General features: G+C 37.3%; 3 protein-coding genes across 3 annotated transcripts in view; 1 reads left to right on the top strand and 2 right to left on the bottom strand.

The window, feature by feature from the left end:
- rps2 (ribosomal protein S2) overlaps positions 1-26101 on the bottom strand; it is a 231621-nt gene that overhangs the window by 116148 nt on the left and 89372 nt on the right. The gene's annotated exons all lie outside the window — the stretch shown is intronic.
- Positions 1-26101, bottom strand: part of gas7a (growth arrest-specific 7a) — a 310258-nt gene that overhangs the window by 24392 nt on the left and 259765 nt on the right. The window lies entirely within an intron of this gene.
- Positions 20562-23996, top strand: tob1a (transducer of ERBB2, 1a). Its single transcript, XM_051100558.1, has 2 exons — positions 20562-20821; positions 21929-23996. Exon 2 carries the CDS (start codon positions 22113-22115, stop codon positions 23085-23087), a length of 975 nt encoding a protein of 324 aa, XP_050956515.1. The 5' UTR covers positions 20562-20821; positions 21929-22112; the 3' UTR covers positions 23088-23996.

Below are 26101 nucleotides of genomic sequence, written 5' to 3' on the forward strand. Positions count from 1 at the left end.
GGGGATGGTTGTTTAAAAGAATCAAGTTAAAAATGAACATTCAGTCATCAATTTCTTACCCTCATGTTGTTCCAAACCATCTTTCTTCCTTAAGGTTTAACCAAGCTACACTACTTTTCACTGTTCAGTCAAGCAGAGTGGGAAAAACACCTAAGTCTATGGAAAAAGCCCCATGCCCAGCTAACAAGAATACATTCTAGGAACTTTTTGCTAATGTTAAATTACAAAAATGTTATTTCTAACATTATACATTACAAGAAAACATTAAAGGAACATCCCATTTTATTTTGCAAACAGTATAAGAATATTGTCCTGAGATAATTTATAAAACATTTCAGAAAAAACCTTGTTTCAATGTTTCAGGAACGCTATGAAAGACCAGATTACTTAAAAACAAATGTTCAATATTAAACTTACTGGAAGAAAATTAGTTCAGCCAAAGTTCTGAAAAGATTTCCTAATAGCTGGGTGGATTCTTGTCAAAACATCTTTTCTGTTCCATAAAAGAACGACATCTATACAGATTTGAAATGACATGAGGGTGATTGAACGATGGCGGGATTTTCATTCTTTTTTTCAAACGATTCTTTTCATTCTTCACTGCTCACCAGTGATGTTGAATTAAACGGAATAACACAACAACTGTTCCGAAACGCATGGAATTGCATTTGAATGGTATAAATGAGTGACAAAGAGACCGTTCACAGAGCCGGCTCCACAATGCCATCAACACAACCCCCCACGCCACTCAAAGCCCACAAACACACCTCCTGACCTTGCTCTTTTCTTGCATTCGGTGTGCCGCAAAAGGTCAGGTTATTCCCCTTCTGTCCTTGGCATCGGCACATTGATGCCCAGAGCATTGTGACAAAAAGATATTGCACTTGAATGTCACATGGACAAAGGCAGAAGGGGAGAGTGAACGAAGAGACATAATTTGTAAGAGCAGTTGCCATGGTGACTTTGACATCACTGCTTCCAAACAGGATTGGAGTTTTCTGGCCGGAATTTGTGTTTGTGCTGATGATAGAGTCTGCACTTTAGACAAACAGGAAATGGCCATGTAGAATGACTGACACTGACGGGACAGCTTTTGTGACGCTGGTAGACTTCAAAATCAAACATTAACAAACGATATCATCATTGAGAGTGCATGACCACAATGTCTTTAAACTTTAACCTGTCCATAGCCAAACTATGGAGAGAAAAAAAAGGGAATGACAAAAAAACATGACTATGTTGTTGTGTTTATACTCTACGTATATGCATGCTTAAATGACAATTAGTAATAGAAAGGCTCACCAAAGCTGCATTTATTTGATGAAAACTACAGTAACAACTGTAATATTGTAAAATATTATAACAAATTACATTTTAAAATGTAATTTATTCGTGACATGCAAAGCTGGATTTTCAGCAGCCAGTGTGACATGCAGGGTTGCAAAGTCTGTGGTTTTTCCGCAGAAACTGGGCTACTTTTAAATTTTTGCCGCAGATTAATTTTTCCACACTGCATAACGCATATTTGACTGAAATGCTTTTAATGACAGATTTATATTCTACCAATGACAAAACTGCGGTAGATGTTAACTTTTGTGAAGGAGGGCCTCTGGTAAGTACAATCCAGGCTCATGAAAATACATGCCTGTATATACATTTCTGCAATACTGTAATTGACCTATCGATAAGCCCCGCCCCCCTTTGTTACCGTTGCTCCCTCAGACAAACAAACAGAGTTTCTCACTGTCTTACAATGACAGCTGTCAGTGTGAAAACCTTGTCCCATGATGTTTTTGCACAGTTTTGGACACAGAAGGGCTACCATTCAAGTGGGAATTAAATATTCTATATAAAATATTTTAAAATATGGTGCTGAAACCATAGACTGTAAAAAATATGGACGTAGTGTCCGTGACGTCACCCATAGGTTTCTGAAGAGCATTTTTGAAGCTCTTAGTGGGCGGAAGTCTGTCGTCGCCATCTTGGAATCGTGTCACCGCACGCCCCCTCACAGCTGACATGAAGGGCAAAATTAGCTATATAGACCAAAACCACTTTTTGTACCTGCTGTAAAGTTGGGCATTTTAACATGGGGAGTCTATGATATTGACTCACTTTTGCAGCCAGTTTCTAGTGGCCAGTCGATGAATTGCAGTTTTAGTCACTTCTGTGTTGGCTTCAAGAGGGAGATCAGGAGGTTGCCGCTTGGCTGAAACCTAAAGATGTCCGAGTTCTACACCCTGTGCAACTGATACTCGACTGCCATTGGCTCATCTGGTTCGAGGGGCTTACAATAGGTCAATTTACGTTACTGCATGTTTCACAGCAGTTTTAAAGTGAAATGCCCAGAGAGTGAGACCAAATCACACATTCAATACGAGACCGTGGTACATTTTTTATTATGTTGGTACAGGCACGTACTGCTGTGTTTTTATTACGCTACTTGAGGTACGTATTGTGGCTGTTTTGAGAATTCAAATATCCGTGGAGTGACGCTAAAGTTTAATGCTCTATCATATTGGAATATCCCCTACAACAAACCCAACCCTACACCTATCCGATAGTGTTAACAAATGAAGAAGAGATATAAAAACACATTTGCTGATGCAGCCGTGCTATTTTAACTCCCTTATACAGATTTGAACTGTTTTGTCGAAACGTAGTTTTAAAGAAGTCCACTTCCAGAACAACAATTTACAGATAATGTACTCACCCTATTGTCATCCAAGATGTTCATGTCTTTCTTTCTTCAGTCATAAAGAAATTGTGTTTTTTGAGGAAAACATTTCAGCATTTTTCTCCATATAATGGACTGATATGGTGCCCCGATTTTGAACTTCCAAAATGCAGTTTAAATGCGGCTTCAAATGATCCAAATGCAGTTGTAAACGATCCCAGTCTTATCTAGTGAAACGATTGCTTATTTTCATAAAAACAATAAAATTTATATACTTTTTAAGGTCAAACGCTCATCTTGTCTCGCTCTTCCCGTCCTCTTCTCGCTCTTCACACACTCCCATCTCATGTTCTCCCTTAACTTCAAAATTGTCCTATATCACTGTTTTACCTTTTTTGTTAAGGGTGTTTGATCTTCTTTGCATGTTCACTTTGCAAAGACTGGGTCGGTACTTCTGCAGCGATGTAGGATGATTTTGAAATGATTTTTGAAGTTGAGAGAGAAAATACGATCAGAGTGTTTTGACATACCCTGTCTTAATCCAGAATACACAGAGTTCAGGGAGAGCAAGACAAGACGAGTGTTTGAGAAGTATTTAAATGGTATTTTTTTAAATGAAAATAACAAATCGTTTCGCTAGATCAGACCCTTCTTCCTCGGCTGGGATCATTTACAACTTCATTTGGGATCATTTGAAGCCGTATTTAAACTGTTTTTTGGAAGTTCAAACTTGGGGTACTATATCAGTCCATTACATGAAGAAAAATCCTGAAATGTTTTCTTCAAAAAAACATAATTTCTTTATGACTGAAGAAAGAAAGACATGAACATCTTGGATGACAAGGGGGTGAGTGGACTGGAAGTGGACTTTAAGGGGTTCGTAACTGGAGATCTTCGTCAAGAGAAAAACCTACTGATATAAAAAACTCATGCATTTGAAGCTGTATATGTGACGACAACATTCAAAAGTATAAGTTTTCAAATTGTGTGGGATGTTAAAGGTGTTTCAAAGTCATAACATAATATTTTACAAGTAACTGTGAAAATTAGGCTTTGTTAATCAAAACTCTGTTACTATAATACTTTGTATAAAAATTAAAGTTGTCAGAGTTTTATTGCCTCTAGTGTTCATTTCAACTGGAAACTGCAGTGATTCATATATATAGGTATGTTTTTCAGTTTTGCAGAAATGTATATAAAGGCACATATTTCCAATGAGCCTGGGTAGGGTAAGGTACCCTTGAGCTGTGTTTATGATCACTACAATATATATTCGTTTTCAACAATGACTGTAAAATATACACTTTAGGTATGGGAATTATAGCATATAGTTTTTTTTATGCAGACCTGGCAACCCTAGTCACATGATGGTCACTTCAGAAATGTTTACTGTCGATTTTGATCATTTTACAGCATTGTATATATACTCTGCCATGCATGACTTGCATTTAATATGTAAAGTTACCCTGAAATTACACATTTTACACAATCAAATTAGGTCAGTTAACCAATGATTACCTCCTCGCAATAAGGAACATCTGTTGTCACTTCCCTCGCAGCAGGAACTGATCTGTGCTGCTTTGAATCGACTGATGCAAATACAAACCAGGCAAAGAAAGCTTATATGCTTCAGTTGGCATGAGCTTTGTGTTCTGTTATGGTGGGTGATTTCATTTAAACACAAGAGAAATTTTCTGGAAATGGGAACCTCCCTGTTTAGTGGAAACACTGCTCGTTTAACATGCTTACGGTGTGACTTTGCTGCCCTGGCAGTTTTTTGGTTGTTGGGAGGGACGCTTGAGCAACAGTCTTCAAGCATGATTGACAGGAGAATTAAAAAAGGGATATTGACTTATCTTCGGGGTCAAGGTGACCGGTCATCCCCCAGCTGCTAATGTCACCCGCTGGGTGGCCATTTACAGGCAGCAGCCTACATGACCAGCATTCACTACAACAGCCCTATGTGACCCTGTAGTACCTCACAGATAATCTCGAGGCTGTTTTGTATTGTGAATATAAAAATGGCTAAAGGTGTTTCATACACTTCGCTGCACACTGTGCCTTTAGTTCTGCCTCTGATGCATTATTGCTGAACTGCATCAGACATGCATGGTCTAGGTGGAGTAGAGACTTTTAGCAACATTGTTGTTATAACTCAGGGGTGCTCAAGATCTACCTTCCTGCAGAGTTCAGCTCCAACCCTGATAAAACACACCTGGACCAACTAACTAGGATCTGAAGGAGCACTTGATAATTACAGGCAGGTGTGTTTGATCTGGGTTGGAACTAAACTCTGCAGGAAAGTAGATCTCCAGGAACAGGGTTGGGCATCCCTGATATAACTGCATCGATAATATGGATTGAGTTACTGGATTACTCATTGTACCAAGATGAGTTGAGATTGTTCTTCAGTATTAGGTGTAAGGGTTTGACACTGAATAATGGTCTGTCTGTAATGCCTGAAGTCTTGAGAAATATCCACAGTTTCACAATAGGAGACATATATAGAAATGAAGGAACCTGCAGAGCCACATGCTCATTCTCACGCTGGTTGATCTGTAAACACCTCTGCAGGACAAGTCCTTGACAACTGATTTTCTTATTATTAGCTTCTCAGTTTCCAAAAAACAGCTTTACTTCAGTTCCATTCAGTCACCTGCACTGCGTGTGCGTAGTGGTGGCAGAAAAACACTGGTAACAAGTAGAGAGAAACAGGTAAAATCCATGCCTTTTGACGCCAGAATCAGAATGCAAATAATTTTATAGAATACTGTAATCATAGACGGCATTTGAAGTTAAACACAGATGTTTTTAACGGACAAACTATGGATGAAAACTGCTGTGATCACTCTACTTTTAAAACATAAATTTGATTTAAACAGTATGTCTACATAATATTAACTAATGCTGTTCTTAGGGGACGAATTGTATTAGCCCTACAGTTACAGCATGACATAATATTCAAACCTATTACTATTAACATTTTAAAAAACATTTATTTATTTTATCCCTCAATTCAGATTTTTTTCTCACAACTGCAAGTTTATTTCTTCTAGTTCAGACTTTATAACTCGATTTAACTCAATAGTGATTTTGACAAAAATCAGAGCCGAGGGGGAAAAAAAGAATCAAGGTTGCCAGATTTTTACAACAATATCCGCCCAACTGCTACACAAAACTAGCCCAGTTGGGTTTTAAAGGGGGGTTCCCTGTTAAAAATTGTATTCCGGGGTTTAAAATACACATTTTTTTGTTGAGGTTTTTTCTTATCAGAATTACGAGATTTAATCTCAGAATTGCAAGAAAAAAGTCAGAATTTCAAAATATAAACTCAAATTCACCTTTTTTAAATTCTTTTGTTCCATGGGTCCATAGACTGCTACTTGAAAACCATCATTTTCTGCAACCAGATAACTCAAAAAAAGTTTTTTTTTTTTTTTTTTGCAAACATTGAATTGGTCTATTGCAGTGTTTTTCAATCCTGGTCCTGGGGACCCACTGCTCTGCACATTTTGTATGTCTCCCTTATCTGACACACTAATAACACAGATAACTTCAGTACACGGATCTCTCTCCTAACAAGCTGATGATCTGAATCAGGTGTGTTTCATAAGGGAGACACACAAAATGTGCAGAGCAGTGGGTCCCCAGGACCACGATAGCAAACCACTGGTCTATTGCATTTATTCATATTTTAGATTAGTTTTTATTGATTAGTTTATAAGTTAACTTGCAATTTTTCGCCCAGCCTTACTTATTTGAACCGAAATATACAGACGATAAACTAAGAGAGATGGACGTTCTGCATCTAAGCACGCTATAGACTGACACAGAAGAGAGGAAATTGTTGAATAAAGTCATTATTTTAGTTTTCCTTGCGCACAGAAAATATTCTCGTAGCTTCATAAAATTATGTTTGAACCATGTCACATGGACTATTTTAACAACGTCCTTACTACCTTTCTGGGCCTTGAATGTGATAGTACTGCTGCCGTCTATGCAGGGCCAGAAAGCTCTTGGATTTCATCCAAAATATCTTAATTTGTGTTCTAAAGATGAACGAAGGTTTAAACCTTACAGGTTTAAAACAACATAAGGGTGAGTAATTAATGACAGAATTGTAATTTTTGGGTGAACTATCCCTTTAAGCAGATAGCAAGCTATTGAGAAATTAATTTAGGTTCTAACAGCAGGGGAAAGCAGCAAAGGTCGCTGTTTTGAAGGAGACAGAGGTGTTTGTGCTTTAAGAGCTGGAATAATGAGGAGAGGCCGTGGAGACTTGTGACATTTTTCATGTTAATCTGACCTCAGAACAGTGGGGGAATTTGTCAGAATGCCAGGTAGGCTTGTTACGAGGTGTAAATGTCTTGCGACCGGTGTGCTCCGACACAATAAATGTCAGGGCAAAGTATGTGTCCTCTTTGGCTACATCAAAGCGTGCATCTGAAAACAGTCTTTCTTTCACAACTCCTAAGGAAAATTGAAATAAATATCTGATTGGTTGCAGCGACTGCAAGCACATTAAAGCTAATGATATGCAAAAAATTGGGTTAGATATATGGCACAAATGCAATGCCTTAAGATGCACCAATCACAAAAAGAGGCCAAAACCCCCATATCTATAAAAGACAAGAAACAGCTGCTCAGATATTCTACACACATTAAATACCGTAAAATTTGGCAAGACTCTCTTCCAGTAAACATCTAATGCAGTTTAGCATGCTAGCACGCCAACAGTTCAGCTCATTTCAAAAGCTCACCAAGCATACTGACGGATTTTGTAGCAGGAAATGAAGGTTTCCATCTGGTTTCCATGGATTGTCCTGCTGTCGTGAATACTGAGAAACTCTCATTTTAGTGCCGAGGCAAACTGAAGATGCTCTTTTCCTGTCTGTTCTCTTTCTGTGCCTGTTTTCATCTTTTAAGGACTGTTGTCTTCAATTCCAGCTTTGATCTTTCTGAGCCTTTTCTTTCCAGAAAGGTCAAGCTGACTTTTTATTAACAGCTTCCATGAGTTGCTTTGAAATGTTTTCCAATATCAACTTTTTTCTTCTCAAATGGTGCAGGTGATGGAGTTGGTGCTCAGCCGAACCTCTCACAGAACTAGCCTGAATAATAAGAATGTACTACATATTTTCAGAGCGATGCCATGGAGGCAACTTTCCAGTTCCCCAAAGAAACTTTCAGTGAACAGTTCTTAAAAGAACCAAGAGCAATGTAATGTTCAGAAGAACCTCTTTACACTAAGAGGATCATGTTTGTTCACAAGTCTTTTGAGTCCTTATTTTGAATAATGCAGTGTTCGTACAAAGTGCTTAAAGTGCTTGAATTTGACATGAAATTTAAGGCCTGGAAAACGCTCAACAATAGCAGTATTCCTGAAGAGGTACTTGATAAGAGTTTTTGAAAGGCAATGTATCTATGAAATAAGCGCATATCTTTTCACGCAAAATTCACACAATTAAAAAAATCATACTGTTCTTGACTGTTTCAGTTAATGTCATAAAACTATCCAGCTAAACCAGTAGTAGTACTGACGGTGTAGTGTAAACATGTCTAAAGATGCAAGAAGAAGAATAGAAAAGCTGAATCAATTGAGTGAGTCATTTAAGCTGGAACCGCTCTGACTGAAACTTGTGACTTCTTTTCATTTCACTAGCAAAAACCAGATCAAATTAAAAGAGCCATTCATTTTCGAATTTCAACATTGCTTGTAATGATTTTAAAAAATCATTGTGTCGCAACATGATTCACCATTTTGAAGTGCTCCAGACGAATAGCGTATGAATCATTTGATTTAGATCGGAACTTCAGAGCGGGTTTTTGAATCATTCTACGAATTGAATGATTCGCGAATCATTTGATTGAGATCAGCACTTTGGAACGGGATTGCGAATCTTTTGCTTTAGATCGGAACCTAAGAGTGGTTTTGCAATTCTTTTTTCTCATTATTGTTCTTAAACAGTAGAAAACATCAAACCATAATGGAGATCTCTGACTGAAGTTCTTGAAAATCAAAAAAGTAGTGCTTGAATAGTCCTTGGAAATCCTGAAATTTTATTTTACAGTATCCGTGCGAACCCTGTAGTTCAGCAACTTTCTGGCATCACAAGCTAGCTTTGGTGTAATGGTATAATTCATAGCACTCAGCGGATACATGATATTTGTGAATAAAATAATCTAATTTTTTGATGGACAGATAAAATGAATTGGCTAGAGTACATCTGCAGCACAACAAAAAGGAGCAGACTGTCCTTCAACAGATTGCACATTGCAAACTGCTACTTCAGGTATTTTTTAAGCCCAGAACATCCTTCTTTTTGGTGAAAATATGTGGAATGGGCCAGACGTTACACAAGAGCTATGTCAGTGGATATGGGGTTAAAGTTTCAGTTAATATCATAAAACTATCAAGCTAAACCAGTAGTACAGACAGAGCCGTGTAAACATGTCTGAAGATGCAAGAAAAGAACAAGAAAAACTGAATCAATTGAGTGAGTCATTTAAGCTGGAACCGCTCCAATTGATTCAAACTCATGACTAATTTCAAGCGATTCACTAGCAAAAACCAGATCAAATTAAAAGAGCAATTCATTTTCGAATTTGAACATTGCTTGCAATGATTTAAAAAAATATTTAAAAACCAACCGAATCAAATCGCGTATTACAAATCATTTGATTCAGATCAGGCCTTCAAACTGTGTATCGTGAATCATTTGATTTAGTTCAGGACTTCTGAGTGGGTTCGCGAATCATTTGACTTTGATAATTTTATATTGAAACTTTGCATATCACGAATCAATTAGATCAGAACCTCAAGTTGTGAGTCATTTTGATTTAGATCGAAACTTTGTATATTGCGAATAATTTGATTTAGATCGGAACTTTCAAGCGGGTTCTTGAATCATTCTGTGAATTGAATGATTTCACAAATCATTTGATTTAGATCAGAACTTTGGAGTGGGTTTGCAAATCTTTTTCTTTCTTCGCATTTTTTTCTCATTTTGTTTCTTGAACAGTAGAAAACATTAAATCATAATGGAGATCTTTGACTGAAGTCCTTGAAAATCAGAAAGTAGTGCTTGAAAAGTTCTTGAAAGTCGTGGAATTTTATTTTACAGTATCTGTGTGAAACCTGTAGTTCAGCAACTTTTTGACATCACAAGCTAGATTTGGTGTAAGGGCATAATTCGTAGCAACCAGCGGATGCATGATATTTGTGAATAAAATAATTCCATTTCTGATGGACAGGTCAAAGGAAGTGGCTGGAGTACATCTGCAGCACAACAAATAGGAGCAGACTGTCCTTCAACCAACTGCACATTGCAAATCGCTGCTTTAGGTATTTTTAAGCCCACATCATCCTTCTTTTTGGTAGAAAATGTTTGTAATGGGCCAGATTGGACACAAGAGCTCTATTGGTGGATATGGGGTAAAAGTTTCAGTAAATGTCATAAAACTATCGAGCTAAAGCAGCAGAAGTACTGACAGCGTCGTGTAAACATGTCTGAAGATGCAAGAAGAGGAACAGAAAAACTAAATCAGTTGAGTGAATAATTTTAAGCTGGAACCTCTCAGATTGATTTAAACTCATGACTTCTTTTCATTTCAAACAATTCACTGGCAAAAACCAGATCCAATTAAAAGAGACATTTATTTTCGAATTTCAACATCACTTGTAATGATTATAAAAACCATTGCGTTGCAACATGATTCACTGTTTTGAAGCGCTCCAATCAAATTTCATTTAAAAAATCATTTAATTTAGATCACATTTATTTAAATCGCATAACACTAATCATTTGATGTAGAATAAGACTTCAGAGCGAATCAATTCGATCTGAACCTCAAGTTGCGAATCGTTAATCATTTGATTTAGATAGAAACTTTGTGTATTGCAAATCATTTGATTTAGATCGGAACTTCAGAACAGGTTCTTGAATCATTCTGTGAACTGAATGATTTGCGAATCATCGGAACCTAGGAGTGGTTTCACGATCCTTTTTTTCTCATTTTGTTTCTTAAACAGTAGAAAACATCAAACTATGATGGAGATCTTTGAAGTCCTTGAAAATCAAAAAGTAGTGGTTGAAAAGTTTTTGGAAGTCCTGGAATTTTATTTTACAGTATCTGTGTGAACCCTGTAATTCAGCAACTTTCTGGCATCACAAGCTACCTTTGGTGTAATGCACTGTAAAAAGTTTTCAGCAGTTTCAACTTAAAAACTTTAGTCATTTCAACTCACAAGTTAAATCAACTTAAAAGTACAGATCATTTAACTAATTTTATTGTAATGAGTTAAAATGACTTGTAGTTTTAAGTTGATTTAACTAAAAATATTTATGCAGCTGCTGAACTTACATTTTTAAGTTAAAACTGTTGAAAACTTTTTACGGTGTGGTGTAACGATCATAACGATCAGTGGATGCATGATATTTGTGAATAAAATAATTTAATTGCTGATGGACAGGTAAAATGAATTGGCTGGAGTACATCTGCACAACAAATAGGAGCAGATTTGTCCTTCAACTGAATGCACATTGCAAACTGCTGCTTCAGATGTTTTTTAAGTCCAGAACATCCTTCTTTTTGGTAGAAAATGCATGTAACGGGCCAGATTGGACACAAGAGCTTTGTCAGTGGATATGGGGTAAAAGTTTTACTTTTTACAAGCCATTTATGCTCTTCCCTCAGTTAACCTTCATCTTCTAACTTCAGAAAGCACAAAACTGGCAAATATATTAGCTGGCTTAAACTCTGAACTGGTGTCCAGTGCTGATTTGAGACACGTGTGGATGGAATGCAGCAGAAAATGATGTGCTTTCCTCTCCAAGCTCAGCAGGTCCAGAAAACCTCGAGCCAGATGACCGGGTTTGGCCTCCGCTGCCTTCTGATTTGAGTCAACTGTCTGTTTTTTTTTTTTCCTCACACCCTTCCTTTTTTCCTTCTTTGCCCCCTTCACACTCTAACTTCCAATTCCATCCACAAATCGAGCTGCTCTCTTGACACCTCTGTTTTTTTTTTTTGACTGGACTGATGTCTCAGCATGTCATTTCTTCCTCTTTCCTTGTAACACAGGGGAAGGGGATAGTTGTTTGATCTTCAGAGGCCATTTCCACATCTTACAGCTCTTTCTCAACTTCAAATGACAGTGCCTCAGGGCGAGCAACTGCAAGTGCAGTAAAGACAAAGCCACATGCCAGATTGAAGTCGTAGACGTGCCAACATGGACACGTTTCTGTTGCATCTCCTCTTTTCAGGAAGCACTTGGAAATAAATCAAGATGTTCTTCCAGGACAGAAAACGCTGTAAGAATTCCAGGTAGTTCTTGAAACTGTAACTTAGTTAAAAAATAAATTAATAAAAATAAAACTCACCTGAGAAACAGTATAAACTCATTCAGTTTCAGTAGGACTCTGCATATGTTACTGATTATCAAAAGAGTATTTCCAAATATGATGTCGTTCCAAGTCCCGTTTGACTTTTTCCTCTACAGAACACAAAAAGATCAATGTAGTGAATAAATACAATGACCACAAGCAGTAAATCTTCAACAAGGATGAAAAAGCTCCATAGAAGTATTGTAAAAATAGTCTTGTGATGACTAGTTATTTTATGGTGAACATACTGAAATTTAAGTCATTCATTGTCTGTCAACTTTGGCTTTATTTGTACAAAAAGCAGCAGTGCAAACATTCTAAACAGAAAAACGTCGTATAGATTGAATAAGTATAATGATTTTTCATTTATAGGTGAACTATTTAGTTCCCGATGGGAGATTCCTCATTCTTCTTGTCAAGATTAGATACCATACAGGACTTAAGCCTAGACAATGATAATGCCGACATGTCTTGACACGTCACACCCTCGGTGTCAGGTAGTATGTGGGTGTGAGTGTTTTATTGCATCTTATGACATTCGCACAACACAAGGGCAGATGACTAGTTAAAAAGCTAAAATCTCGGTCAGCGAATGGAGGTCTGATTAAACTGTAACCAAGATTGCAATTGCAATTGTTGAGACATTCGTTAGTATTGGAAATGAGCCTGAACTAGAGAGACTTTACACAGAGTGCATGTTTTATCCAAACAAATCGATATGGTTTTCATCTTAGGCTAAACTAAAAGGCATGATAATACATTTCTCATACTATGGTTGTAAAAGTCTAGGACAGCATCTTAAAAGATCCATGTTCAATTCTACAGTAGGTAGAGGTGGCAGATAAGGTACGTTTCTGAATTCTGAAAATTGTGGACAATTATTTTAAATATATTAATACAGATTCTTAGTGATTCATTTTAAAGGGATAGTTCACACAAAAATGAATATTACACCATGGTTTATTCACCCTCAAGCCATCCTAGGTGTATGTGACTTTCTTCTTTCAGATGATTACAATCGGAGTTACATCAAAAAATGTCCTGGCTCTTCCCAGCTTTATAATGCAGGTGAATGGGTGTTGCGATTTTTAAGTCCAATGAAGTACATCCATCCATCCATCCATCCATCCATCCATCCATCGTGTAAAGTACTCCACATGGCATCGGGGGGTTAAAAAAGTATTCTCTAAGTAAATCAATGCGTTTTTGCAAGAAAAATATTCAAAACTTTATAAACCATAATCTCTAGCTTCCACTAACTGTCGTACGCGCCTTCACGAGAACGTAGCATTCCAGCGGATTACTTAAGATGTAGGCAAATGCAGAAGCACAAGAGAACAAAACAAAACATCAATCACGCATTCAAAGTACAAAATGGGTTTCGAAATTTCGAAATAAGCCAATAGGAGACAGGTTTTCCTTTGCTGTAAACAAAACTTGGTTCTCAAATAGGGTGACCATCAGTGTTGGGGAAAGTTACTTTTAAAAGTAATGCATTACAATATTGCGTTACTTCCTAAAAAAGTAACTAATTACATTACTGTGAGATTGTAATAATCCTGACCTCCTGTGCCCTTCTCATACTAACCTGAAAAGTAGACATGACATAAGTCTAGCCTAGAGAATCGTAGGACATGATGTACTGTTGTTTCCTGAAGGGTGTGATGTTTGATTTCACTTCTCCATATTTACCATATAAATGTTGAAGTCTTCCTTTAATAAATGCCTTTGAGTGAATTACACCTTTTCTGTGTGTGGTCATTTCAATGGTCCAGGATCCTACTCTGTGCTCCATCGCTCAACTAAAATCGAATCTCGGCAGTTAATCAAGTTAGATATTAAATTCTAACAATTACTTTTTATGGAAAGTAATGGATTACTTTTAAAATCTGGATAGGGCTTGCTTGTTTGTTTTTATTATTAAAAGTTTTATTTTTAACAAATGTAAAAGCCCTTTCACACCAAAGTGAAATAAATAAGCCTCAGGCTGAAGAAAAAGTAAATTCACATCTGTACAGTAGAACGCAGAAGAAGAAAGTTCAACACTCTTCAGCAATAAAAAAAACAAAAAACAATTAAGCACAAATGTTGGTTTATCTAAAGTAATTTTTCTTACTAGTATGGTTGAACTGGATCATCAAAGGTCAACAGCAAATACATTGGTTAATAAAATGGGATTAAATACATAAATAATATTTGTGTTATTTAACATTTAATTTTTGCAGGTTTGCATTATATTCTGAGTCTGTTTTAATTAATTTTGATGAAGACTGAATCTGTTTTTTGGATGTGAGATGAGTAAATGCATGTTCACATTTGGTCTAGAAATACAGTATCATCATGTTCACACAGTGCACACAACGCCTCTGTACTTCTGATTTCTCTCAACATGGGGACAGTAGACTAGTCAGTCAATGAATGGGGAAAAAAAGTAACTGGCATTACTTATTTGAAAATGTAATCAGATACTTTCTTGTAAATTAAAAAGTAATGCGTTACTTTACTAGTTACTTGAAAAAAATAATTTGATTACGTGACTCCCAACACTGGTGACCATATTTTAGTTTTCAAAAAAGAAAACGTGGGTCATATCAAAACTCAAAATATGTCATTTCCATACCTAAACTACGTATTTTACAGTAACCATTATGCAGATTGATCATAAAACAGCTAAAGGGCTTCGGATTTGGCAACCCTCTATCCAATACGAGCTGCATCCAAAGCAATTTAAATACTCCGCATATTGATAGCGACTCCCTGATACACAAAAATTACGTTACAATATTAGACTGTTTGCGGGAGCGGGATTAAGAAAACAGTCCTGCACAAGGCTTTAATACAAAAACGTACACAATGAATGGTGACTGTAGAAAGCAAAAGCCGAATCCCATACATTCTGGATGATTTAGAATTTTTTTTAGTTCCAAAGAGAAGACAAGTCTGGGAAAAAGAGGACGTTTGGTTACCCTATTCTCAAAAGACTAGCATATTCTCACCTGAGCTTACACTACGCCTACATACGGAGCCATGTGGAGCACTTTTTATGATGGATGTATGCACTTTATTGGACTTCAACAGCCATTCACTGCCATTATAAAGCTTGGACGAGCCAGGACATTTCTTTACCATAACTCCAATTGTATTCATCTGAAAGAAGAAAGTCACATACACCTACACTCTAAAAAATGCTGAGTTAAAAAACTGCCCAAATTGGGTTATTTGGCAACCCAGCACTGGGTAAATATTGGGTAAACTTCAGACCACGGCCTTGCGTTTCACTCGTAGCTGAAAGATGCCATGACTGACTCCAAAACCTGCCCATAAACAAACAGTACTGACAAACAGAACATTTTAAGATTAAACTCGGTACAATAACAAATAAAATCCATTTATTTTACGCAAGGCAAAAGGCGTTTCCATCCTGCGAAACAACCGCTGCTAACTCAGCTGACTGACGTCACGTCCTTATGTTGCGTTGCATAAAATGGTACAATTTAAAGACTTTATAAATGAAATAAAATATATACAAGCCTTTATTTCACTGAAGAAGTGCAAATCGGCGGTGCTGAGAACTGCACTCTCCTCTAGTGGACTCAAAAAGCCCACACTCTGACTGACTGTAACTCAGAACTGGGCTGTTTCATCAGAAACAGACTTAACCCAGCAGTTGGGTAGAAAAAAATAACCCAGCGACTTACAGAAAAAAAATATTAAAAATAACCCAATAAAAATGACCCAGCATTTGGGTTAAAAAACATAACCCAGCATTTTTTAGAGTGTAGGATGATAAATCATGAGGTAATTTTCATTTTTGGGTGAACTATCCCTTCACCCAAACAGAGAAACATGTATCTGCGTTTCAAACAGAAAAATATATATGTATAGATATTATATAGACATTAGAATATATTTGTTGAAATATGATAGCAATTTTTGCTTTTAACAAGCACCAGTACTCTTCTACACCATCAATAGCATCTACCAGGCTGACTGCAGTGGAAATAAATTGTGACATGTTATGTAAACGCAATTGTTTTGGAAAATACTACTGGTTTTGTAAGGATGCGGGTCTATAACTCACACACACTGCTGACACACTCGCTAACCTAAGTGAGTTGTTCATGGAGTACATGTCCTGAGCTGTATTTTGCACTTGGGATGTGGGTGGTTTAATGAATAACTAAATCGCATAGCTGGAGTGGAGAAACTAGAGAAACTATTATTTAGTTTATGCAATAGATCTATCCGGCGTAATTGGCCAAGCGTTCGTGAAATGTCATAATACAAATTGTCTGAAGTGACAGCAAATGGCACGGTCATTTTCTTGCTGTTAGGCTCTTTTACATAATTTATTACGTGCCCGGATGGAGCCGTACGTTGGTTTGGTTGACAGCCTGTGTAATTTAGCTTCTCTGGATCAGCGAGCCAGCGTTGTAACTGTGACTCAAAGCCTATTTAAAGAGAAGATAAGGTCAGTGTAACAGGTCACTGTCAGCTTTGTAATCCTAAAAGAAATGCCAAGGCAATACCCAGTTCAAAACAATTTAAATCAGTTTTTCATAATACAACAAATCAAGCGAAATTGATGTCGTACAATGGGCAAGGTTATGGTGAATACAAACCAGTGTTTGTGCTAAGAGATACAATAGATTTCTTTCTGAGCGCTGCATGGTGATTAGAGTTCTGACACCTTCCTCCTACTTCTTTTTAGCGTTCCCATTTTTCGCCTCCCCCTCACTGCAGCTGACATCAAAGAACATCTGTTTGTTGTGCAAACCCGCCTCTGAACTCCACGTTAAGTCGTAGCGCGCGGCAATGTCAAAAGTTCTTCATCTGAGACCGGTTTCTAAGAGAGGGAGAGAGCTGAGGTTGCATGGGCATACTGTGTACTTTCTGTATGTGCGTGCCACTATGTTTACGCGTGACTCTCGTATGAAAAACCACTAGTGCGTCCAATCAGGGAGCAGAACTCGGCTTTGCTTTTCCCAGGAAATTAGGCTGCTTTTCTCCTAGTTGCAGTGGGGCAGAAAAAAATCACAGGCCATTAGGCACAGAAACACATGAGCACTGCTCTTATTATGCTACAGTGTACAGTTCCACATCAGAGAAATGACCTCTCATAATAATAAAACCGGATTTATTGCGTAGAAAGGTGCAGGTGGAAGATTAAAAGCGTAACATTCCCTGAACGAGATGGGATATGCTGGCCTAAACAGGAAGACAGTCTAATAGATAAATAGATCACCTGTATCTTCAAAGTTAATCTCATTAATAACTATAGAAAGGTAGCAGCATAACTGTATGAACAGGAGCTCTAGAACTGACAGTACAAAGACTGAAGACAAAGGTTTCTTCACGGAGGCAGTTGTGAACTGATTTACATATCATTTGAAGTCTGGAGCCATTTGCTGTGGAAGGTAGTTTCTAACACCAAAGTACAATAAAACAGTGACGAGCACATGTGAATCTTTATCTGCTTGGCCTTTCATACTACAATCCTCTGGCCAGACAAACACATGACTGGCTTTTGGTAGGTTGTTTGCTGTATAAATAACAGGGAGTACATTGTCGGAGTGATGTCTAACTGAGTCATACCAAAGGTCCACTCTTGTCCCATCATATCCCCATCATTAAGACCGGTTGCCCGGGCAGATAATAATGTGATGTGTGATCCTTATTTGAATTGCACTCATGACCTAACAGTGACATCAGCGAAATTAGTTACAGTGCATTAAAAAGTCCACGGATTCAATGGCAGCAAAATGATAGGAATTAATTAAAATTTCTAATTAATAATTAATTAATAATAAAGCTACATTTACAGCATTGGTTCTTTAACAAGGATGCATATGTGCATTATATTAACCCTTATTTTGTGTTCTTGTTATTTTTCTTTTCCCTGAAAATGCTAGTGAATGGTATTGCACTGGGCTAAAACTTACTGATATTGCTCAAACAGGGCATAAAACTTATCAAAAAGAAATAAATAAAAAAGTAATTTTTTTTTCAGATCTTTCAGTGTTTGTGGTAAAAAATGACAGGCCTACAAATAATTGCTTATAAATTTCCTGTTATGCTATATTATTAACAAATACTGAATTTAATCTTTTTATCAACTTTTTTTCTCTGTTATCACAGGTTTTGTATTTCTTTTTGAAACTGATTGATCTGAGCTTATGCACCTTAGTTTTTAATTGAATGCTGCCAAAATTATCCACGATTGAATCCAAGATTTGGTGATAATATAGCATAATTACAATTTTTAAAAAGGCTGGTCATGTTTAACCAACAACACCAAATTAGATAAAGCATTTTCAGCACAGCACAAGGGCTAAAATTATTTAACCTAATTAAACCTGATTTTTTTTAAGGTCCTGTTATTTTAATCCTACATTTACATTACTTAAATCATCGTTGTTAGCAAATACATATGCAGTTGTAATTTAATTTTAATATATGTGACCCTGGACCACAAAACCAGTCGTAAGTAGCATGGGTAAGTTTGTAGCAATAGCCAAAAATACATCATATGGGTCAAAATTATACATTTTTCTTTTATGCCTAAAATCATTAGGATATTAAGTGAAGATCATGTTCCATTAAGATATTTTGTAATATTTTTTTGATATTTTAGTAATATGCATTGCTAAGAACTTCATTTGGACAACTTTAAAGGTGATTTTCTCAATATTTTGATTTTTTAATTTTTTAAATAGTTGTATCTTAGCCAAATACTGTCCGATCCTAACAAAAAATTTGACCCTTATGACTGGTTTTGTGGTCCAGGGTCACATATTATACATATCATGTGACCCTGGACCAGAAAACCAGTCGTAAATCGCATGGATATATATGTAGCAATAGCCAAAAATACATCATATCGGTCAAAATGATCAATTTTTCTTTTATGCCTAAAATCATTAGGATATTACATAAAGATCATGTTCCATTAAGATATTTTGTAAATTTCCTATGATAAATATGTCAAAACTCAAGTTTTGATTAGTAATATGCATTGCTAAGAACTTCATTTGGACAACTTTAAAGGTAATTTTCTCAATATTTTGATTTTTTAATTTTTTAAATAATTGTATCTTAGCCAAATACTGTCCGATCCTAACAAAAAATGTGACCCTTATGACTGGTTTTGTGGTCCAGGGTCACATACATATCATGTGACCCTGGACCACAAAACCAGTCATAAGTAGCACAGATATATTTGTAGCAATAGCAATAACAAAACATTGTAAGGGTCAAAATGATCAATTTTTCTTTTATGTCAAAATTCAATAGGATATTAAGTAAAGATCATGTTCCATAAAGATATTTTGTACATTTCCTACTGTAAAAAAATATTTATATATAATTTTTTAATAATAATGTGCATTGCTAAGAACTTCATTTGGACAACTTTAAAGGTGATTTTCTCAATATTTAGATTTTTTTTTTTTTTTTTTTTTTTTTTTTTTTTTTTGCAGCCTCAGATTCCAGATTTTCAAATAGTTGTATCTCAGCCAATTATTGTCCTATCCCAACAAACCATACATCAATGGAAAGCTTATTAAGCTTTCAGATTATGTATATATCTCAATTAAAGAAAAACATTATGAATGGTTTTGTGGTCCAAAATCACATATATAGTTGTCACTTTAAATCTTCTGACGTGAATGACGATATCAGCACCTTAGATATGGATACGCCATTCAGGGGGAGCTCCTATCTGCTTTGCAGCCAATCATAAACGAGAGATTTTATTCAGCAGCTACCAGTGATATAATTATTACCACATTGTTTTTGTATTGCTTTTATCAACCAGTTTCATGCTTAACATCAGTTTCTGTAATGGTTTATGTGTGTAGGCTAACGTTACTCTATGAACACTGTTCACAAAACATTAACGTAAATGTATGAGCTGCACGTCTGTAGTGGATAAAAGGAAAACTCCCTTTGGACGTGCTTCAAAACACATCACCTCGTCGTTCTGTGTAGTCACATGTCATTTCAACTACAATTTCCCTTGCACAACAACAGCTTTTCCTCGTTTGATCATACAAAACAGTGATAAACAGATTAGCCAAGGCTGTATCAAAGCTATGCTCTTCTGCCATGTCAGCGCACTACTTAGCATTTATATTTATTCAGTCATTTGATCTACTTGGGGGCATAAATGTCGCTTTAACAGTCATGTTTGCGAAATATGAACATGGAAATGATATACGATACCTCCATGAATAGCCTGTCTTTTTTGTGGTACTAGGTAACGCGTGACGTCAAAGAGCCTTTATGACGGGCTCAACTTAAGTGTATTAAATCCTACCCCCTCTTTGCTTGATGGTGGAATGAGCCAATAGGCTTCGAGGACGTCAGGCGTAGAACCCGCCTCCCGCTCAAGCCTAACCAATCATATTCCGAGGATTCGATGTTCGTATTGTTGTGACCTTTGGAACCGCATCACCGCCCACCGCGTGCCCGTGGCGGAGGAAAACTATATATAGAGGCGGATGACAGCAGAAGGGGACGAAATTGTAAAACACCCAGATAGAGGGGGTGGAGAGGAGCTTATTGGGAAGGTGAAACAGCAGATACCTTACAGATAACTGGGAGCAAGATAAGAAGAAGAAGAAAAAATTAAACATTTCAAGTCTACCAACTGGAATACCTTTATGTTAACTTAATGTGAAGAAAGTATTTATATCTGAATTTTTCTATTTGCACTAGTTTTAAGGCTACTGCAACTACTGAAAATTGTCATTTTGTAACTCAAGTAAGTATTTCTTATTTTATTGTGTGGCATTGCTGTTTTTGTGATTGTGTTCTTTTTTTGTTTATCATTGCAAACCGCTGTCTATAACAGTTTAGTGAAACCTTAAGAGAATTTAAATGAAGGCAGCTTGCTGCGTCAGTCGTGGGCTGTAGACTTAAGGAGCTCGGAAGGGATTGCCAACTATGGCAAAACACCTTCTTACACCAGGAGCCATATAATATTTACATAGAGATGCAAAGGATTAAATATGATATTTGTCAGCATATAGTTCGAATTGCATAGAATAGCCTACAGCATATACTGCTTTCTTGTCTAAGACGTATACCTTTATATAATGCATCTCATGCATATCGCAGTAATGTAGCATATATGTATCAGTTTTGTAAACTGTACATTATGTCCTCCCGTGCGCTTTACTCTACCCTGTGAACTGGGTGGGAGCGACGATACGATCTCTGACGCCTCATACACGCTTTAAATGCTCAAACGAAACACGGTTTGCGTTTATATTTTCTAAGCAATGCGTAAAGTAAACATTTTATCCGTTTGGTTTCACATTCAAGCGTATTTTTATTTCTGTTCGCTTCATCGACGCGCGTACGCTGCTTGCTGACTGGGTTTCATTTCTCCTCGTGACACGTTCAGGTTTAATGATTAAAGTCTCGCATTCTTGTGTCCGATTTCCTCACGACGCCGTGTATTTTACAAACATACATGACGAGCTGAAGCCAAAGTTCGATTATGACGATAACAGTGGATTGGTTACAGTTGTGCAGGGTCTAGTCAGGGCAAGTTGCTTATTACGTAACTCTATCAGCTCCGCGAGTCCCAGTGCATCCTTCCTATAATGGTAAACTGCAATTATAGGACTAGCTTAGCTCTAATATATGCTCAACGGAAGGTGTTGTCTTGAATTCAACTTGAGTGGAAAATTCAGCCAGTGCATTGAGGCTTAGGATTGTTTGTGTGCCTGTGCTGGTGAGCCTACCAATGCACAAGCTGTTTTATGAAAACATTCAGGGTATTTTAATGAGCTCTCTATTAGGAAAACTGACAGAGGTGTTCCAGTTTATGTCATTCACGGTATTTGTTTTGTGTCCTCTCTAGGAAGCGGATCAGCCGTTTGTGGACTGAGACGTTCCCTCTGCAACCAGCACTTTGTTTTGAACCGTTTTCCCCCAAGTTTCTGTTTATTTGCCTGGCTCCAGCCGAGCCTTGCCCTCTGGTGGCTTACGACACAATACGCGAATTCAAACAGCCAACGGTGATACTCCAGGGCAGCGCAGCAGCTATGCAGCTTGAAATCCAAGTAGCACTCAACTTCATCATTTCGTACTTGTACAATAAGCTGCCCAGACGACGCGTCAACATTTTCGGCGAGGAGTTGGAGCGACAGCTGAAACAGAAATACGAGGGACACTGGTACCCGGACAAGCCATACAAAGGGTCTGGATTCAGGTGTATACACGTCGGGGAGAAAGTGGACCCAGTTGTGGAGCAAGCAGCCAAAGAAAGTGGGTTGGACATTGAGGATGTCCGCAACAACCTGCCTCAGGACCTCAGTGTCTGGATTGATCCTTTCGAGGTGTCTTATCAGATCGGGGAGAAGGGACCCGTCAAGGTGCTCTATGTGGACGACAGTAATGAGAGCGGCCTGGAGTTGGACAAGGAGATCAAGAACAGCTTTAACCCGGAGGCGCAGGTCTTCATGCCCATTAACGAGCCCCTAGGCATGTCCCCCACCTCCAGTTCCCCGTCCCCGCCGTTCGGCCAGTCGGCGGCGGTCAGCCCCACCTTCATGCGCCGTTCCACGCAACCTCTAACCTTTACCACTGCCAGCTTCGCCGCCACCAAATTCGGCTCCACGAAAATGAAAAGCAACGGGCGGAACGCCAACAAGGTGACCCGAAACTCCCCCACCAACCTGGGCCTGAATGTAAACAACCTCCTGAAGCAGAAAGCCATGTCCACATCCATGCATTCTCTGTACGGCGTCGGCTTGGGCGCTCAGCCGCAGAAGCCCTCTGCCCTGTCTCCCAACGCCAAGGAGTTCGTGTTCCCCAATCTCCAGGGGCAGGGCAGCCCAAGTGCAATGTTCCCCGGGGAAACGTCCCTCAATCTCAGCCCTCTCCCGTACAATAATGCCTTCGACGTGTTTGCAGCCTATGGGGGCCTTAACGAGAAGTCCCTCATGGACAGCCTGAATTTCAGCTTGAGCAACATGCAGTATTCTAACCAGCAATTCCAGCCAGTGATGGCCAACTAGAAAGCGAGAATACTACTAACGACCAGAGATACGTGATGGGGCGGCAGAAAGTTCACGTTTTGGAAAATCGCAAAAAAAATGGAAAAAGAGAAAATCGCAAAGCAACACTTTTCAACTGTAAAGTCCCGGTGAATAAGTCAAACGATGAGCCCGAGGGTGAACTCTGTTGTTCCCTTGAGTATTTTTGTCATTCTTTTTACGATTAAGCTTGTTGTACAATCAAGCTTAGTTACCTAAACTCATTGTTTTTGTTTTTTTGTTTTTTTTTTAAGTTGTTTTCTTTTGCCAACCAAGCACAAAATTATTTTTACTGACTGTTTTAAGATATCTTTATGAAGAAGAAAACTACAAATCAAGGCCTCTAATAGTATTCAAGGTATAGCTACAAAGCCAATTTTCCAAGGATTGGCCTGAATGCTGAATGAGGGATTTCTTGGTCTTTTTTCTAACTGTATAATTAATTTAGTAGAAAGTTTGTAAAATATCAGAGTATATATTGTTTCTACGACATATTGCATTTATATCTTTTTACTACTCCAGTGATCTGTGATGGCTGCAGCAGCTTTTGTTATATTTTTTTTTATTGAAATTGTAAAATGAAATCCATCTTTAAGAACATCAACTATTCTAAAGATTGTGTACAGAATATTCCATTGTGTTGGGATTTAAAACTATTTGCTTTTTGGGGGAAAAAAAGAGAAAAAAAAATATAAGAGTTGTATTTTCTGTTAAGAGTTCAAAGATTTTTGCTATACTATGGACAAAATGTAATCGTATATTAATTTTGTACCAACATTGTGCAATACTTGACAAAAACAAATAGTATAACAAAGTATTTGGAGTCAGTGTCTTACATGTAAAGAGGGACTGATAGTTTATTAAGTTTGTATTAAAATGCTTGAAATTATACTCTTGGTCTTAAGCTTTATTTTTTAGTTTTTATCTCTTCTCTTTCACTGCTCTCATTACAAACTGAATGTTACTCGTACGTACAACTAGATTGCTGTTTTACTGTTCTCGTTTCAGTCAGCTTAAGAAAATGTTTTCCCCTTGTCTTCTCCAGATGCAAGAGTCAATTTCCATAAATGGGTTTCCATAATGGAAGTAGCCATGACTCATAGTGTTGCAGTCAGATCAGCATTTATTCTTATGGTCGTGAGGAGTCACACTCCTCATTTGCAAGACGCTTTTATTTGAAGAAAAAAAAGATGCATTTTATCAGTGTATGTATTCCTTGGGAATTGAACTGTGACCTTGTTGTTGCTAGTGCCATGCTCTTTCAGAAGAATAGAGCAGCTTTGTTTAATGGGATTTATATCTAAATAATTCCAGGTTGTGTTTTCATAGTTGCCCCCTTAAACCACAAGCTTTCACTAAACCTTCATACAGAGAAAGACTAACCAGGTTTGTTATGCAAAAACAATGTTTTTGTATCTTCTGAAGATGAACATTTGAATCTGTTTTGGATTCTTCCATGATGCTCTAGCACAACTATGTGAAGGTTGAGATATGTTTTGCAGTATCATTGTTGTTGCTGTGCCTCCCGTGTTTTTCACAGCCGTATAAACAGGTGCTGCTGGATTCAAAATGAACGGCTGTTCGATTAATGTCAGCTAGCTGGTCTAAGCATTAACAGCCCTTTTGATTCCAGTAAGCAACATGGATCTATATTTAGTGCTCTAATTAAGTAAGTTGATTGAGCAAAGTGAATTGAGGAGGGAATTCGCAGATGAGTTAACCCACAACCTCACTTTCTCTGGCAGGTTTTGTCACACTCCCCTTCCTGCATAACGTCGTTGTCTAATAAAGCGAGCTTTATGGCTAAATGAACTAAAATGCTGTGAAAGAAATGGAAATAAGGACAAAACCCAGCAGCACTTTTATGAATTTGTTCACACTTGAAATAATCTATTGGTTCCAAAAAGAATCTTTAAAATCTTTCCATTCCACAGAAGGTTCTTTAAAGTGAGGAAAGGTTCTTAAGAATATTTAAAAGATATAGTTTAGCCAAAAATGAAAGTTTTCTGAATATTTATCCTCAGGTCATCCAGGATGTAGTGGAGTTTGTTTCTTCATCAGATTTGGAGAAATTCAGCATTACATTGCTTGCTCACCAATGGATGCTCTACGGTGAATGGGTGCTGTTAGAATGAGAGTCCAAACAGCTGATAAAAATATCACAAAAAACCACACAAATCCAGCCCATCAGTTTTAGGTGAAATTTTGAGAAACAAATCCATCATCAAGATGTTTTAAACTTCAAATGATTTTACCATCTGTAATATTGATCGTCTGAATCAGGAGAGAAATATGCATAGGTCAAGCAATGTTTACAAGCAAAACATCTCTAAACAAATATGCTGGTGTATTATGATGTGAGAGGACAAAAGGGTATTGATATTTTCACTGAAGAAAATATTTTTATGGATCATGGACAGGTATTTTAGCCAGATGTTTAGTGTTAAAACGCCTCAATGATGAATTTGTTTCTTAGAAACATGCAGTTTTTCACTTTATAAGACATTAAATGATGGACTGAAGTCATGTGGATTACTTGGATTATTGTAACATTTTTATCAGATATTAAGACTCTCATTCTGACGGCACCCATTCACTGCAGAGGATCTAATGGTAAGCAAGTGATGTAATGTTAAAGATCTACATTTTGGATAACCTGAGGGTGGGTACATTTTCAACTGTGCTGTACATTTTTATTTTCGTCTGATGTATTTCTTTAAATGTTCTTCACACTAAGTTATTATAGAAACTGTTCACTGAAAGATTCTTGTGAGAACCCAAAAATGGTTCTTCTATGGCATCCCTGCAAAAACAAACAAACAAAAAAACTTTGTTTTTTTTAAGAGTGTTTGATGCAGAATTTTGGGGGAAACGTATTAGAAGTAACAACCAGATTACTTTTTTTTTAGGTAACACGTACTTTTAAATTTACAACAGTTTTTTTGTTATAAAAAATACAATTGAAGTTTACATACACCTTGCAGAATCTGCAAAAT

This window comes from Labeo rohita, chromosome 3 (genome assembly GCF_022985175.1).
Source record: "Labeo rohita strain BAU-BD-2019 chromosome 3, IGBB_LRoh.1.0, whole genome shotgun sequence".
Taxonomy (NCBI): domain Eukaryota; kingdom Metazoa; phylum Chordata; class Actinopteri; order Cypriniformes; family Cyprinidae; genus Labeo; species Labeo rohita.